Consider the following 16,811-nt stretch of genomic DNA (forward strand, 5'->3'; position numbering starts at 1 on the left):
ACTAGACCATGGGGAGCTGTGGGCTGGACCCATGGGTGGAGTTGGGGGAAGAGAGAGTTGTACTTGGGATCTCCCGCTGGGGATCCAGGACCAGGGTGCTTTCCTTTCCTCCTGCAGTCTTCAGGGAATGTCTGGGTGACCCATGAAGAGATGGAAACTCTGGCAACATCTACCAAAACAGTGAGTCTGCCCCTTGGCCCAAGAACTCCACGGGTGCCACTCATGAAGATTAAGAGAAGAGTGTGGGAAGCCAGGAGGACTGGCAGAGACCTAGCATCCCTGATGTTACCCATTCTGTTGTCAGGGTGGAAGTCTGTGGGAGGGCAAGGTGAGTTTGGGAGTCAGTGTAGTGTGCATTGGAGGTTCTGTTCCAGGGGCCATAAGACCCTTAACAGCTTTGCACCACAGAGGGCTCAACCCTGTTGTGGGCCTGAGTCACCAGCTCCCCGTTCTTGGCTTGGTCCTTGTTGGAGTAGGAGGGAAGACTGGGAGTGCCTGGCATCTTGCCAGTCAAGCCTGGGAACTGTGGAAGCATGTTTTTGCCTCACAAATGTATTACCCTCACCACAAACATGCATGTACACATCAGTTTTCTCAACTGTCCCAGTGAGCTTGTCCTGGTCACCTACAAGTTACTGGGGTATCTTTTCCCCTCTTTTGGGGGAGCCTGGGTGGAGGCTCCAGGTTTCTTGACTTTCGTGTCTCCCCTGACATGCGGCACTGGTTCCTGCTAGGACAGTGAGGAGGGCAGCTGGGCCCAGGTAAGACCCCTCCCTCCCTCCCTCCCTCCCTCCCTCATCAGAATTACTCTTAGAAGTCAGGGCAGCATCCTTCCACCAGGCTCTCTGAATGGCACAGCTGGCCGAGTCCAGTGTGTGCATGCGCTTGTCAATTGTGGGGCCATGGACAAAGTTCCTGCCCCCCCCGCAAACTCCCTTTTCATTCCCTTCTTGCTTTCCTAGGATGGCATGTGAGGAGCACTGGGGGGCTGGGCCCCCAGCATGCCAGACCCTGCACAGTTCGATGCTCTTTTCATGAACGATGAAACTTAGATTCATACAGTTTTCTTCCATTCCTTATCCTTCCAAAGGACACCCTGGTGAATGAGCCTTTCACTCCTTTACCTCGTGAGCACATACTCATTTAACACCTACAAGATCGGCCCTTCTAAACTTTCCAAATGAGTGAAGGGATAACACTAGCAGTGTAATGGATTGGGAGGACAATGTTGACAAGCGCAGGGACGTGTGAGGTAGTTGTTACTGTGGTGGAGAATGAGGCAGTGCAGCCATGCTTGTTCTTACTGGCCACACCAGTGACAGCACAACCTCCTGATACGACACTAGAGGCATCAGAAATGTAATGCTAAGAGAAAATGCTGATCCTGATGGCTTTATGGAATTTGATAAATCAAAAAAACACACCAAGCTAATGACTGTATTGTTCAGTGAATATATACTCTGACAATTGTAAAGCCTTGTTTCCAAGGGTAGAAGAGTGGTAGAAAATAAGAGTATAGCAGTTTTGCGTGGGGAGGGCCATGTGGAATGGAATGCCAGGGGAAGCGTAGAGGCTATACTAGTTCTGAACCTGGATGCTGACCTTGGAGGGTAACTTCATTTGTATCCTTGGTAGTAAACGTACGTGGCATACAATTTCACATATATCAGCATGTAAAATCTCCTTTAAAATTAGAACTTTTCAGTCTGGAAACATCTAGCAGGTAAGGGAGAGGTGGTAGAGGTGCTACCGAAACTGAACCCTTAGAGATCTGAGTGGTCGAGGAGCCCCTGGGGCTGTCATCCAGAGGCATTGAGACATAGTGCAGGCCCCATGAGACAGGTGGCAGTGACCTGGAGAATTCCTGGAGAGGCGACAGGCCTTAGGGAAACAAGCCAGCTGTCCAGACACAGGCTACTGTCCCTTGTTTGGTTTTCTGTCTTCAGGTAGCACTTAATCATTCCTTGGACCATGGAGCCAGCTGTTCCCCAGAGCCAGGCTGTCATTGTTTGCAGATCCAGTGTAACCTGGGCTCTTCTACCTCAGCAGGCTTGAGGCCAGCTGAGATAAGGGAGGCAAGGTGTCCACACACTGCACAGGCAGAGGTGACAGGAAGGACTCTATTTTTTCTGCTCCTTGCTCTTGTTCGCTGGTGTAGACAGCTGATAGCGGAGCAGACCTGGGTCATTTTGAGACCCTGAAATGCGTCTATCACTTCCCATCACTGCCAGACCTTAGTGCAAACCAGCTGTGAAGTGTTACTGAGCAGCTTGCCCTTCCTCATGGGTGGAGGGAGGAGTGGCATTCCTCCCAAATAGATATGCCATCGCTAACCTGTTGGCACTGCCCCCACCATGACCTCTTCCCTCTCGTGTCCCCAGACCCTGGCCTATGGAGACATGAATCACGAATGGATTGGAAATGAATGGCTGCCCAGCCTGGGGCTCCCTCAGTACCGCAGTTACTTCATGGAGTGCCTGGTGGATGCACGGATGCTGGATCACCTCACCAAGAAGGACCTGCGGGTCCACCTCAAGATGGTGGACAGTTTCCATCGGTGAGCGAGGCTGGAGCTAGAGCCACCACCTAGGTGTGGCCTCTCCCCAAGCCCTGGGCCTCTGTTTCCCTGCTATGAAACTCTCCCATGTTCTTGTCCCATTCTGCAGTTTGTGAATTTGATCATGTCGCCTTTAACCCTTAGGACACAAGTCATTTTTTCATTAGCATCATCTTTGAGAGTTCCCTCTCACTCTGAATTTCCTTGCTTGTCTTTGGGCTTGCTGACTTCTCCGTGTTAACCAAGAAGGCTTACAGTGAATCTGGCACTGAGTTTAGGCACAGTATTTCTTCTAGGTTGTGTCGTCATTGTGATGAAATACCCTGTCAAAAGCAACGTAGGGAAGGAAGGGCTCATTTTGGTTCACAGTTGCAGAGCACAGCCCATCATGATGGAGGCATGAAGAGGGCAGGAACGGGAGGCAGCTGGCCGCTCTGCTCCAGTAGTCAGGGAGAAGAGGGAGATGGATGCCGTGCTGTGCTGGTTTTCTCCTTTCTAGACAGTCGAGGGCCCCACCCCAGGGACTGGCGCTACCCACCGTTAGGGAGGACTGTCATACCTCAATTAGTCTAACCAGATAATCCCTCAAAGATGGGCTACAGGATAACCTAATCTAGATAATTCCTCACAGAGCCCCGAGGCTCATGTTTTAGACAATTATAGATACCCTCACACTGATAATCAATATTAAGCATCTGTATTAGTTTCTTTACTGTTGCTGTGATTTAAAAAAAATGCCTTGACAAAACAGCTTAATGGAGAAAGGATTTATTTTGGCTTACAGTTCCAGACCATTATGGTGGGACAGACATGGCAGCAGGCAGGGGAGGCAACGGCTTAGGAGCAGGAAGCTGGCTGATCCTATCACGTTTGCACCTAGGAAGTAGAGAAAGAACAGTGAGTGAGGCCAGGCTGTAAACCTTCAAAAGCCACCCCCAAGGCTTATTTCACCTAATGAGGCTTTGCCTCCTATGAGCTCCATGCCGTTTCCAACCAGCGCCGCTATCTGGAGACCAAATGTTCAAACACAGGAGGGACCAGCGCACCGCCACAGGGACCATGGACTCGCTGCGCTTGTGTATCACCAGTGGGGGTCCCTCAGCTTTGGACCTATGTCCCTTTATGCAGTGTCACTTAATCCTTGTCTTCTTTGACTGAAAAGATCTGTCCAAACCTGTCATGGTGGAGGTCCCACGCTGGCATCCTGGGAGCAGAATTTGGCCTAGAGACATTTTATTTGGCCCATGTGTTTTTTAAAATCATGAATTTGGTTGCCAGTATTTTGGTTTTGTTTTAATTTTTATTATGTTGTTATTTTATGTGTATGGGTGTTTTACCTGCTTGTATGTCTATGAATCAGGTGTCCCTATTGCCTGTGGAGGACTGAAGAGGACATCAGACCATTGTGAGTCATCAGTGGGTGCTGGGAATTGAACCAAGGTCCTCTGGAAGAGTTGCCAGTGCTCTTAACCACTGAGCCATCTCTTCAGGCTCAGCTGCCACTGTTTTAACAGGAATTTCTATCTAAATGTCTGGGATCCTGGCTTCTCTTGAAAAAATGGGAAGTTCCATGGCCACACTGCAGCCTGGATGCAACAGCCCCTCCAGCCTGCTTCCCAGCTAGCGCATGAACGACAGCCAGTATCACGGCTTACTCCCAGTCAGCACTGCAGAGTGGGGCTGGTGGGGATGGCTCTAAGAGCTGACTGCACTAAATGTTCTTGCCCATCTTCTTGTAGCCCGACTTGCTACTTAATCCAGGGCTTTGCCTCAAGCAGATAGTAAGACTTTTCTAGTTTTTGTGACTTTTCTAGTTCCTTCAGGACTTTGATATGCCACAGAGGTTTAAATATGGACAGGATCTGGTTAACCACTTCATGGATGAGGTAACTGAGGCATAGGAGGGAGCAGTAGCTTAGGGATGATGACAGAGCGCAGGTGGAAGGAACTAAGTCTGAGGACTCAAGTTCAGTCCTGGGCCCCTTAGCCTTTCTGACCCCGCAGCGACTTGTGAGGGCTGCCGGGAAGCTAAGCTACGTCTTCTCTGCCCATCACCCCTCGCTGAAAGGGAGTCTTTTGTCTTTGCCTGGGAAGCTGCCAGACCCAGCTGCACCTGTCTCCTCCAATGTGACTGATAGGCAGGAGATGTGTTGCTCCTCGGCCAGCCTGATGGACTGCAGGGATAGACCTCCAATCTTACCAGGACAGCAAGGGTCCTCCCTCAGCCACACTGTGAGGAGAGGGGAGAAAGCCAGCCCGCCACGTACTATAGGGCAGCTCCTCGGGTGCTTCAGGTTCCCGGGTATCACCATACACTTCGCCTCTGCCATTCACTCAACACTCCAATAACATTTTCTTTTTGAGTTTGGGACAAGGACTCACTCTGCAGCTCATGCTGGCCTCAAAATCACAGCACCTCTGTCCTGTCCCCCAAATACTGGGATTACAGGCGTGAGCCCTCATGCCTGGCCTTAAAAGCATGTTCTTAGGTCTGGATTGTATTCCTTTGTTGCAACACTTGGATCTTTACACAGGCAGTCAGGCATGCTGACAGTGAGCTTTACCCCAAGCCACCCCTCCCTGTCTTTGAAACAGGGACTCATGTGACTCAGAATGGCCTTAAACTTTCTGTGTAGCCAAGGATGACCTTGAGTTTCTGATCCTCCTGTCTCTACTTCCAAGTGTAGGGTTTATAGGCATGTGCCACTGTGCCTGCCTGGCCCCCCTGGCCTTTTTTGTATTTTGAGACAGGGTCTCACTAAGTTGTCTGGTCTTGAGCTCATTCTGTAATAACCCTTGAACTTGGGGTCCTCTTGCTTCAGTCTCCTGAATACCTTGGATTACATTTGTCCCAGTGTGATGAGCTGCTCACCATTGGAGGGGTTTCTGGTGTGGAAGTGCTGTAGGGTGGGTGAGTCCAGATTTGGAGGAGCTCAGATTAATGGCTGTGGGGTCCCTTCTAACCCAAGGTTCTCTGCCTGACTTGCTATTTATTCACCACTTATTATGACCTGCTGCTCTTTTGGTATAGTTAGTAAGTTCTGTAAGTTGTTTCTATGACCTGCTGCTCTTTTGGTATAGTTAGTAAGTTATGTAAGTAGTTTTCTCGCATCCTTAAGCACTTATAGAACACCTATGATGTTCTAGAGATTTATGACCAGTTAAGTTAAACAGTCCCCTGACCTCATGAAGTGTACATTCTGACTTGGCAAGATAAGATAGTTAAGGAGCTAGGAAAAAAATTAGGCCAGGTTAGTGTGTGAGTGTGGGGTGGAGGTGGTGCTGGAGTATTGTGAGTCTGCTGAGTTGTTGAGCAGGAGACATTTGAATAGAGACAGGTGAAGAAAGCGTGAACGATTTAGAGAAGGGGTGGGATGTCCTAGGCATAGCAACCAGTGCAAAGGCCCTGAGGCACCCAGGCCTCAGAGTCTTCTGTGTGTGAGGAACAGCACGGGAGTCACTGTGATTGCAGCACACAGAGCACGTTGGTCAGGGATGGGGACATCTTTGGCATCTTGTAAGCCATCAAAAGGACTGAGTGAGATGGCAATATGAAGGGGAGTATCTTAGATTTCCTTTTCCTTTGATTGTGAGTGGTGGTTAGTCTTTACTGTCCCAATGCCTGCAAAGAAGGGACATGCTAGTTTCATCCAAAGCCCTTCCCCAGCCAGGGCCTTTGTTAGTTTCTTCTTGCTGGAACAGAGTACCTGACACAGCCTGGGAGAGAAAGGATTCATTTTTACTCCTGGTTTGTGCCCTTGTGGAGAGGGAAGCAGAGAGAATGTCTCGGCTCTTATGCTGTCTCTGGCTCCCCTTTTATTCCATCTGGTTCCCAGCCTGTGGGATGGAGCTGCCCAGATTCAGGATGGGTCTCAAACCTCCCTAATCACCTCTGGAAATGCCCTTGAAGACACATCCAGAGATGCGTTTGACTAATCTGCTAGACTAGGTGGTGCGTTCTAACCAAGGTGACAGTCGAGACCTTCATAGGCCCTTCCTCCCTGAAGTAGGGGGGCGTGTAAGCAGCAGGAGGTAGAAGTAACCTCAAATCAGGCACAAGCCCTGGGTGTTCTTTGTGCCGGGTACCGTGGGTCTGTACCGAATGGGGGTCATGTGAACGGGAATGTGGCCACACCAAAGCCCTGGCTTAGGTGCTGTGTGCCTACAGAACCAGTCTTCAGTATGGCATCATGTGTCTGAAGAGGCTGAATTATGACCGGAAGGAGCTGGAGAAGAGGCGTGAGGAGAGCCAGCATGAGATCAAGGGTAAGCTGGTCTGGCTTGGGGAAGCTTGCTTCCACCTCCAGTCTGGGGCCCAATGAGCCTCAGGGAAGACTCAGATCTGAGAGGTGACTACGACCCCAGCCCGTCGGATGCAGTACACACATTCCGTCCACTCAGATGGAGTTCCACGTCCCTCAGACAGTGGCTACTGATGTGACCTCTGGGATGGTGCTGTAGACTGGTGTGCTCATAGAAGCTGGTGACCTGGGGGAAGGGGGACAGTTAGTTGGATGGTAAAGAGGCAGGTTTTAGACAGGACTCTGAAAGCAGAAAGAATAAGGTAGGTCACTTTGGCCTGGGGTGGGAGAATGACCCATTCTGGGACTCCAGGAAGAAAAGTGTTGTAGCTGGCAGAGATGCAGTGAGGTGACGCTGGCCCAGCAAGAAGCCAGATGCCGTGGAGGACAGAAAGATGTGGGAAGTTAGGGATGGAGTAGGAGCTAGGGAGCCGGGTAACTGGGCCTCTGCGTCTAGGGAACGACTTCTGTACCTGGAAGAGCCTGGGCCAGCCATGTTGTCTTCTTGTTCATTTCTTCCTCTACCCTCCAGATGTGCTGGTCTGGACCAATGACCAGATGGTCCACTGGGTCCAGTCTATTGGGCTAAGGGACTATGCAGGAAATCTACATGAGAGTGGTGTACATGGTGCTCTGCTGGCCCTGGATGAGAACTTCGATCACAACACCCTGGCCTTGGTTCTGCAAATCCCCACACAGAACACCCAGGTAGTCCTTCAGTCAGTCAGCATCCACCTATCCTGCATGCATGCTTTTATGCGTGCGTGCGTGCGTGCGTGCGTGCGTGCGTGTGTGTGTGTGTGTGTGTGTGTGTGTGTGTGTGTGTGTGTTTTGGTCTATCCTAGAGGGTGCAGTGTGCTCAGACCTCTGAGTGGTCCTGGTGCATTGCCAAAGCTCCTTAGGGAATGTGTGTGTTTCACATACAGGTATTTGATATTTTTCTTGTCACCACGAGGCTGTGGGTCACTCCAGGTCTTCCCAAGCCTCTTTCATAGCTGAGGCTTGGTACTTTCCTTTTCTTTAAGTTGCTTCTCTGACCCTACTTTTCATAGAGAAGAACAAGCCCTGGGCCCCGCAGGGACCATAGAGCCTGTATCTACTGCAGGGATCTGCTCCTGGGCCTCTAGACTTCAGCAGACTAAATATACCAGTGGGCACAGTCCAGAGACACTCCCTACCAGGGCTTTGCCTTCCTGTCAGCAGCTCAAAAGATTAGACATCTCCTTCCATTACATTTCTTAATTATTATTATAACTTTTATCAAGGAATATACCTACATTATCTTGACCCTGTTTATATTTTTGGCCCTTCTAACTTCCTGTGGGTGATGGATTCTAGATGCACTCACAGTTGTGTAAAGTGCTTCTTGATTTTAGTTGTCCTAAATATGCCTCTGTGGGCTCCCCCTGGGGAAAGATCCGCCTCTTCCTTACAGTTTAGCTTGGTGAGGATGTTTGTTATGTGACCGGTTCTCCCCTTTTGTAAGAACTGTGAATTTCATAAACTCTGATTATATTGCCTCTGGGCCCAAGCCTTTGTCTCTCTAGACAGAACGGTCTTAATTCTTTTAGCCTTCCCTTGTGTAGACTGGCTGCTGCCCCTGATCATTTTAGCTGCCCTTGTCTGAACTGTTTGCAGCTGTCAGATTGCTTTTGAAATTCAGCCACTAGCTGTGCTGGCTATTCTGGGAGCAGATACTTTTTGGCTTGAGGGAGGGTGGGGCTGTGTTGTCTCTTGGTTCTGGACAGCGTTGGCCTTGGTGGTAATGGCAGCATTCAGGGCCAATGTGTTTGTAGACTTGTCTGCTGTGACCCCTACTGACCAGTCAAAATACATAGCATGGAACCTTTCTTTTCTAGTAAAAGTTTGGATTTCCTCCAAATGCAATTTCTCTACACTTGCCCACCTCTAACTTCATTTGCAGGTTTCCTGCCTGCTCAGGCAGGGCTCTGCAGTTGATACACGTACTTTTAACCTCTCACGATCCAGGAGGTATTTGAAATGTTACAACACTTTTCCTTTTTGATCATTTGTAAGGCATAACGCTCCCACTCTGACAAACAGTATCCTAATAGAATTCTGTGCTTGATATTCCCCCCCAGAAATGGGCTTTCTCTTTTGAAAAGTTTCTGCACCCTTGATAAGCCTCTCCGCTGATGCAACAATCCAAATGAGACCAAATCAAACTGAATTAGAAGAAGCCCACATTTAATGGATACAATGCACCCGGATGACTTTCCAGTCCGCCAGAGAGGAGACAGGAAAGAGAGACTGAAAAACTACTCATTTGTTTTCTTGGAGGCAGTTTAAATACCCCGTGGGGGTGATCTTGAGCATCTCCTGGGTAGGGTCATCATTTGGCAGGCTTTCTGATACGCAACAGAGTTTGGCAAGATAGAGGAGGGGGTGTTGGGGTACCCTGATTTGAGGAGGGGTCCCCAAGCTGGATTCATCGCCCCAAGAATCAAGAGTCCACGCGCCAATTGATGCAACACGCAAGAGGCTTTAATTAGGCATCTGCAGATGGGCCTCTCGGTCAGCTTTTAGACCGATTGGCCCCGAGGTTCAATTACAATCAGCTTTTAAAGACAAAAACCACAAGTCTTTGGGAGGGGTCCCTATCTTGTGACGAGGGGGGGGGGGGGTTACGTGACTACTGACCAGGGGAAGTAGATATCTTCCTGACCTACACATTGTAAATTCCTCAAACCTTGGTAAGAGTTAATCATCTCTCCCTAAGTAAATGGTGGTTCCCACAAATCTTGTTTGCCCATCTCTGACACCCTGGTAAGTTCTTCACAGGTGGTCAGCAGCCCAGAATTGGCCTTTTGTGGGTTTACAGCCCTTCTGCAATTAAGGTTGCTAAAACATACATTCCATTCTGTGGTTTGGCCAGTTCCTGGGATGAGGTCCTTTGTTCACTTCCCAAGTTCTCTAGTGGGGTGCCCTCCCTGTTTAAGCTTATATTTTATTTCTATAAATTCGGGGTCTTTCAGGGGTTTAGGATGGAACTTCTACCAGAGCATTCCAGAACATACCTCTTTGGGTATGTGGATGCCAGGGCTGGCGGTGACGCTTCCACCATACCATCTTTCTCATTTCCTGTCTCAGAGTGCATATTTCCTCCTTACTTCCCCTCATCTTTTTCCTTCACCTTTCTTCCTTCTTCTTGTCCTCCTCTTCCTTCTCTCCTCCTCCTCCTCTTCTTTTTTTTTTTTTTTTTTTTTTGAGACAAGGTTTCTCTGTGTAGCCCTGGCTGTCCTGGAACTGGATCTATAGACCAAGTTGGCCTTGAACTCCCAGATCCATCTGCCTCTGCCTCTGTCTCCTGGGATTCAAGGCATCCACTACCACCACCTGGTATTTTCTTGACCTATTTATCTGACACAGTATGGAGTCCTTTATGGACAATGGTTGAAATACCTGGTGACAGAAAGTTTTGAAAACCTCACCATTTCTTTTTTCTTTTGATTGATTTATTTTTTATTTTATGTGTATGTGTGTATGTGCCTGTATGTATGTGCCTGTGTGTGTGTGTGTGTGTGTGTGTGTGTGTGTGTGTGTGTGTGTGTACCATATGCATGCAAGTGTTGCAGAGGCTAGAATTTTGTTTCTGGTTCCCTGGAACTGAAGTTGCAGGAAGTTGTCAGCCACCTGATATGAGTTCTGGGAACTGAACCTGAGTCCTCTGTAAGAGCAACAAGTGCTCTTAATGTCTGATGCACCTCTCCACCAACTCTGGTAGTTTCCTTAATAAGTTAATTTGAGGCGGTCTAGAAAAGTGTCTGTGTGCTACACAGCTCAGGGCTCCCATTATCCATGATGGGGAATTCTTTTAGTTTGAGTTTGTAATGTGCACGCTGTCAGATGACTTCATTTACTCCTAGGAAGTTTTGCTTACCCATGGTATGCATGCTTATTTCTCTTTCTCCTGCCCTCACCAAAGTGTAGTCAGCCATGGTTTTTCCTTAGAGACAAAATATAGGCTTTAAAAATATAATTTGTGTTTATTCATAGAAAATTGAGTATATTTGTACAATTTTTTGTCTACTGTTACTGCCTTCCAATTCCTACTAGTGCCTCCTTTCCTCTTCCCTCCCAAGTTCATGTCCTCTTTCTGTTATTGATAACTTGAGTCCTGTTAGTGAAGACAGTTTTTCCAACATAAAATCCGTCTATTCATGTGTTCTGTAATCCTCCTTTTTTTTTTTTTTTTTTTTTTGGTTTTTTGAGACAGGGTTTCTCCGTGTTGTTTTGGACCCTGTCCTGGAACTCGCTTGGTAGACCAGGCTGGTCTCAAACTCACAGAGATCCGCCTGCCTCTACCTCCCAAGTGCTGGGATTAAAGGCATGTGCCACCAACGCCCGGCCTGTAATCCTATTTTTAAAACGACATTTACTCTAATTTGTCCCATAAGAAAGGATCCTAAAGTTCAACAGTTTGACTTTTAATAGGACACTATTAGTGATTTTCTTGAAGCAGTAGCCTCAGGAAGATGTGTGAGGTTTCTAAAGAGTTAAGTGCACTCACCTCTTTACACCCCCCCATCTCTGCCCTCAGGCTCTAGGAAATAGTTGAAAGATACCATAAAGGGGGGAAATGAGATGACTCAGTGGAAAAAAGAGTTGACCACCAAGCAGGATGACCTGAGTTTGATCCTTGGGACCTGCATGGTGAAAAGAGAGAAACAATTCTTGCAAGTTCTTCTCTGACCTCCACAGTACATAGTAGCAAACAGACACACACACACACACACACACACACACACACACACACACACACACACACTAATGTATAATAATAAAAACTGAATTAATGGAAAATTTAGAAGAGAAACCATAAATGCTATTAACTGGAGCCTCTCTTTCTTTCTCTTACCCTGTGGGTTTTAGGCCCGTCAAGTGATGGAGAGAGAATTCAATAACCTGTTGGCCTTGGGCACAGACAGGAAGTTGGATGACGTGAGTACCTGGATATGAATTTAGAGCCTTGGTCAATGTAGGCCGGTGAGCAGTGGCTAGCCTAAGGGAGGAGAGCCAGCAGGGATGGGGAGGCATATTGTCGTGCATCAGTAAGCTGTGGGGAAGTCTCTATGAAAATCATTTGTGGTATCAAGACCAAAAGCCCGTGTTATACTTCTAGTATCTTCTACCTCAAGGCTCAGCCCTCTCAACCACGCATGGTCAAAGGTCGTCCCCAGAGGCTATATCTTTGGGGTGGCTCTTCTGTCTCTGTGTCTCAGACTCCACTACATCTCTCCCTGCTTGGTGAGACCGCAGCCTGTCCTCTGGTTGTGTGGCATTTAAAGACAGATGCTCTGCTGAGAAGCTGAGTGACAGCCTGCTCTCTGCTCCTCAGGGTAGTCGGCACTGCTGAACAAAAACTCAGGCCTTTGTCACCCCCAATCTCGACACTGCTGAACAAAAACTCGGGCTTTGACCGCAGGTCTCCTGTAACTTCACCCTTCCCTTTACTTTTGCATCAGGGCTTCCCGTTGGGTTCAGGGAAGACTTTGATGGCCCTGCCAGCCCTTTCTCCTCCTCTTGACCTGTTTCCCTATCACCAACTGCCTTGACCTTTCCAGTCGCTCTGCCTTACCTGACCGTGCTTTAAGCAAGTTAGAAAAGAGCTGGGAACTGAGGCGCACAACAGGGAAGCACTCCGGCTGTACAAGCAGATGACTTGAGTTTGGCCTCTGAAGCCTATAGGAAGGTAGAAAGAGATAACCAGCTTTACAGTTTTGTCCTTCAACTTCCACGGATGCACTGTGGCATGTATGCCCCCATGTTTATTTATAGGTTCTCCGTCTTCAGACCTTGATAAATTAAGGAATAGGACTCCAGCTTTCCATTCATTTAACAGTTTCTGAGGTAGGCAGCATTCCCAGACACCACTCGGGATCAGGGAACACATGCTTTGGAAGAACAAGAAATCATGTGTTTTGTTCCATGGGGCATAGGGCACCACAGAGAGAAAGGAGAAGAAAACAGGAGTAGAAAACATAACGAAACATCCTGCACATGCATGTAAAATGCTTTTGGGACAGGCCTATGACAGAGTTTTAGAAGTGATTACAGCATTTGTCATTCCAAGGGCACACATTACAAATCCCAAGGGACTAGAAACAGGAGGAGCTATTGAGACAGAAACGGGGTCAGTGGCCCTGCTGCCCCTGTCACTCTACCCTTATCACAGGGTCTGTACAGTCCTGAAAACAAAGGTGGAAGATAAGGCCGGGGCTCCAAAGGGTGAGTGGGTGGCCATAGGTCACCTTGCAGTGAGGTACCCCGTGGGATTGTGGCTCTGGGTGCCCACCTGCAGACCAAGTGATTCTGGAAACTTGATTAGCATTGAGGAGGAACAGATGATAGAGGTCGCCCCCTGAATCCTTTGTAGGAGCATGCCTCTGACTGGAGCAGGTAGCCGATGAGATGAGGCCGATGATGATGGAATTCCCATTTTACAGATAAGGAAACCGAACCTGGAGCGGTCATGTTGCTAGTAATGTGGCTGAACCAAGAACGGCAGCCTAGAAGTCATGATCCTTGGCAGTGCTTTCTAGCAACCTGGATAGTACCTTTATTGAGGCCCCAGAAGGATGGTGACTTCCTGTAGGGAGCCTGGAAAGAGAAATACTTTGAAAAAAGCAGTAGGCTCTCCCACCTCAGGTTGGGAAGGTTGGGGTGGGTATAGCCATGGGGTTGACTGTTGGACCAGACCTGATAGGAGGGACCTCCTTCTTGATCTTGAGTGAAAGATGTCTTGAGTCAACCCCTTCAGCCCCCACTCATCTTACAGGAGAAAATACTGAGGGCTAGAGAGTGAAGTTCGGAAGTTTCAGGGACCAGTAGCAACTCCAGTATGTATGTCCCTTGGTGCAGGGGGGAAGAGAAGGTGTTCCGCCGAGCACCTTCCTGGAGGAAACGCTTCCGGCCGCGGGATCACCACAGTGGTGGCATGCTGGGCACCTCGGCAGAGACCCTCCCGGTGGGCTTCCGTGTGTCCACGCTGGGCCCACTGCAGCCCCCACCCGCCCCGCCCAAGAAGATCATGCCGGAAGGTGAGTGCGGGGCTGGCCGCGGGCTTCCTCCCGCACCCTGGGGCCCAGCGGGCTGGAGAGGGGCGAGGCCGAGGCTGCGCTGCACTAACGCTGCGGTGGGGCGCGCACTAACCCGCGCGCTCTGTGTGTTCTCCCGCCGCTGCCGACTCCTACCAGCCGGGACGGCGGGGGCGCAGAGACTGGAGCCCTCCACGGTCCGGACCTACTCCTGCTGACCCCCCACCCTCCCGCCCCGGGTATGACGGGGGTGTGCCCCCGGCTCGGGGTAAGTGGGCCTGGCTGTGGCTGCGCTCGCCCGCCTTGCCTCCGCCCCGGCCCGCCCTGCCGCCGCCGCCCCCTCGCTGCAGCACCGCCCGGCTTACCCTTCCTGCTTCGCTTCATGCTTGGCCGCATGCTGCATCTACCCGCTGCATGCCCGGGGGACCACCTCCACTTACAGAGCCTGTTTCTCTCTTCTCTCTTAGCTCACTCCCACTATCTCTACGGACACATGCTCTCCGCCTTCCGGGACTAGCCACGGCCCTCAGGGTGGGTGTCCTGGTTTCGCAGGCTCAGCCGGCCCTGACCCCTCCTGCTCGTTTCCTTTCTCCCTTGGCTCCCAGTCTCACCTCTGTGACTTTCCAGTTGCCCAGGATCTCAGAATACGCTCATCCACTCCCTTGGCATCCCCACTATCTGAGTCCTACTTCGTGCCCCTTTTGTAAGTCTCTGGTGGATGTGGCCAAGGTCTCCTGTTTGTGGCTGCACCCAGGTTGTTGGTGCTTGGGATTCTATTGGAGGGAGAGAAGGGCAACGCTGAGAGAGTGTGTCACCACCTTCCCGCTTCTGGACCTAGTTTGGTCTGGACTATGGGTTCATCAGGCTCACAATCCCAGACCAAGGACTGAGATGGCCCTTCCAATAAAAGGCCATTTTGGACTCTGTCCTGCTTGGACTAATTGGCCTTCTGATCCCCTCCACTCTGGCTGTGCTGGATGGTCTGAGTGGTTTTGGTACCCCGTTTCATAGTATCACCCCCTCTCCCCCAAACCCCATCATCAGTGTTTGTAGCTTCTGCCTCCATGTCTTGTTTATGGGCGATGAGAGGTGTAGAGTACCTGAGTGCCTCCAGTTAGAGCCAGGAGGGGAACTGAGGAAGACTAAGGTAGAAACTCTGAGCCCAAGCTGATGCAGAATCCCAAATATGTGGGAGAAATGAGCCCCACAGCTTTGGGCCAAGGGTGAGGTCAAAGGAAAGTCTTCAGCCCCTTACTTAGTGGGAGGTACAGTCAGGTAAACTAGAGAGAGCTTGGATGGCCTTATTACCTAAGCCCAAAGGGCAGTGGGAATACCCCAGCCACACCTGGAGCTGCTACTGGACTGAGTACATCAGATTATGAACTGTTGACTCTGTTCTGAAAGGAGGGTTCCACTTTAGTGAATCATGTCCCAGGTTCAGCGTATCCAATGTGGGTTGAGACAAGTTTCCCTTTCGTGTCTTCATGCCATCTAGTCCTCCTTTGGGGTTCTTTTGGGGCCAGCTCAAGAAATTCTTGATCTCCTCTCTTTCCACTATTTTAATTGCTTTTTCTGGCAGCATGGTGGGGCAGGACAGATTTATGAGGAATGTCAATCACCTCCTCTTCCAGATCCATTCCTTAGCCTTAGGAAAGCTCAGGACCTCATATCAGGGTGGGCCGATAGAACCTGATACTTCATGGAAGAGGAAAGAAGTGCCTGGGTTGTGTTTGTTGAGACAGTGCCGTCCTGTAGGTGAGCAGAGTGGCTGGTTTGCCATCTCATCTATTGGGATTCTGAACAGGGGCTAGGCTAGCAGGCGGAGAACTGAGTCAGAACTCCCTGTCTGAAAAGGGCTGAGAGCTTTGTGTTGCTGTCAGGTAGAGGAAAGCTTGCCCAATTGGGGTGACTGGATGGGCTCAGCAGGGCTGGGGCAGGCAACTACCTGTCCTTGGTCCCATTGTTTCTGCCTCCCTACCAGTCAGGCTGCTGGGGATGAAGATGAGACACAATTGAGTAGAACATGAATTGGTTAGAGAGAAAGAACCCCGATCCTGAATGCTGGAGTTAGAGAAGAAGCAGCATCCTGAGATGGAAAGAGCTGAGCATGACAGCACCATCTGACTCCTAGGGCCTCTATGGGCTAGCTATGTGGGAGAGTCAGGCCTGCCCCTCCTCTACCGTGGGACCCTGTCATGATTTTCAATGTCACAGGTAGCGACTGGGAAGCCAGGTGCATTCAGGGTCAGCAGGGAGGGTGGCGATGGGGAATCTGCATGCAGTGATGGGAGCCTGCTGTCATGGTGTGCCCCTTGCCTCATGGTCACTATATTTATTTTTTCCTGGAGAGTCACCAGTGACCCAAGCTCTCCTTGCCAGCCTCCTGTGTCTCACCAGGTCCCTTCTCAGTACTGTATTGGCTCAGTGCTTCAGGAGTGTGTGTGTGAGTGCGTGTGGGAGTGTGTGGGTGTGTGGGATGTGAGTGAGTGTGTACGTACCAATAAACAACCTGGTTTTAAGATAATGTACAAATGGCCTCTGTTTCTTTATTAAACACTAAGTTCACTTACTATGATGAGCTTCTTTCACAGACCTTAGGGTTGCTGTTGCTCTGGGAAGGAAGTTCAGAGTTCTGAAACATAGGCAGTACCCTCCTGTTTATCTTGCACTTGACGGGAAAGTTAGCATTTGGGTGGTATGTACAAAGGTTTGTAGAACAAGGTGAAGGGTGAGAAGCCTACTTATCAGGCTTGGCTGTTTTCCTCTACTTGGATACTTTCACATTGAGCCTGGAGTCACTGCGACCCAGATTCCTCTGACATTTCTACATCCCATGAGCTTACTTAGCTACTTCTTGATTGCTAAGATACAATGACCACGCTGGGTGGCATACGC

General features: G+C 49.7%; 1 protein-coding gene and 1 long non-coding RNA gene across 7 annotated transcripts in view; one reads left to right on the forward strand and one right to left on the reverse strand.

Annotated features, from left to right (window-relative positions):
• The window catches only part of Ppfia4 (PTPRF interacting protein alpha 4), a 46,549-nt gene extending 30,105 nt beyond the window's left edge, over nt 1–16,444 (forward strand). For 2 of the 6 annotated variants that reach the window (XR_002383453.2, XR_005874356.1), the window contains exons 22-30: nt 118–180; nt 735–761; nt 2,382–2,557; nt 6,726–6,823; nt 7,391–7,566; nt 11,752–11,820; nt 13,742–13,919; nt 14,076–14,184; nt 14,384–16,444. Coding sequence is in view for 3 of the 6 variants with exons in the window: in XM_040739032.1 (XP_040594966.1) it covers nt 118–180; nt 735–761; nt 2,382–2,557; nt 6,726–6,823; nt 7,391–7,566; nt 11,752–11,820; nt 13,742–13,919; nt 14,076–14,134 (846 nt within the window). In the remaining 3 variants the exon portion in view is untranslated. The remainder of the gene's footprint in view (nt 1–117; nt 181–734; nt 762–2,381; nt 2,558–6,725; nt 6,824–7,390; nt 7,567–11,751; nt 11,821–13,741; nt 13,920–14,075; nt 14,185–14,383) is intronic. The other 4 variants (XM_040739032.1, XR_002383455.2, XM_021229138.2 and 1 more) reach the window with 4 other exon arrangements.
• Nucleotides 11,291–13,742, reverse strand: LOC110341495. The gene is made up of 3 exons (XR_002383456.2): nt 13,175–13,742; nt 12,458–12,561; nt 11,291–11,525 (listed from the first exon to the last, which is right to left on the reverse strand). It is a non-coding gene; the product is annotated as an uncharacterized LOC110341495 (long non-coding RNA).
• Nucleotides 16,445–16,811: the final 367 nt, after the last annotated feature.

Source organism: Mesocricetus auratus, unplaced genomic scaffold, assembly GCF_017639785.1.
Source record: "Mesocricetus auratus isolate SY011 unplaced genomic scaffold, BCM_Maur_2.0 Super-Scaffold_100676, whole genome shotgun sequence".
NCBI classification, from domain to species: Eukaryota; Metazoa; Chordata; class Mammalia; order Rodentia; family Cricetidae; genus Mesocricetus; species Mesocricetus auratus.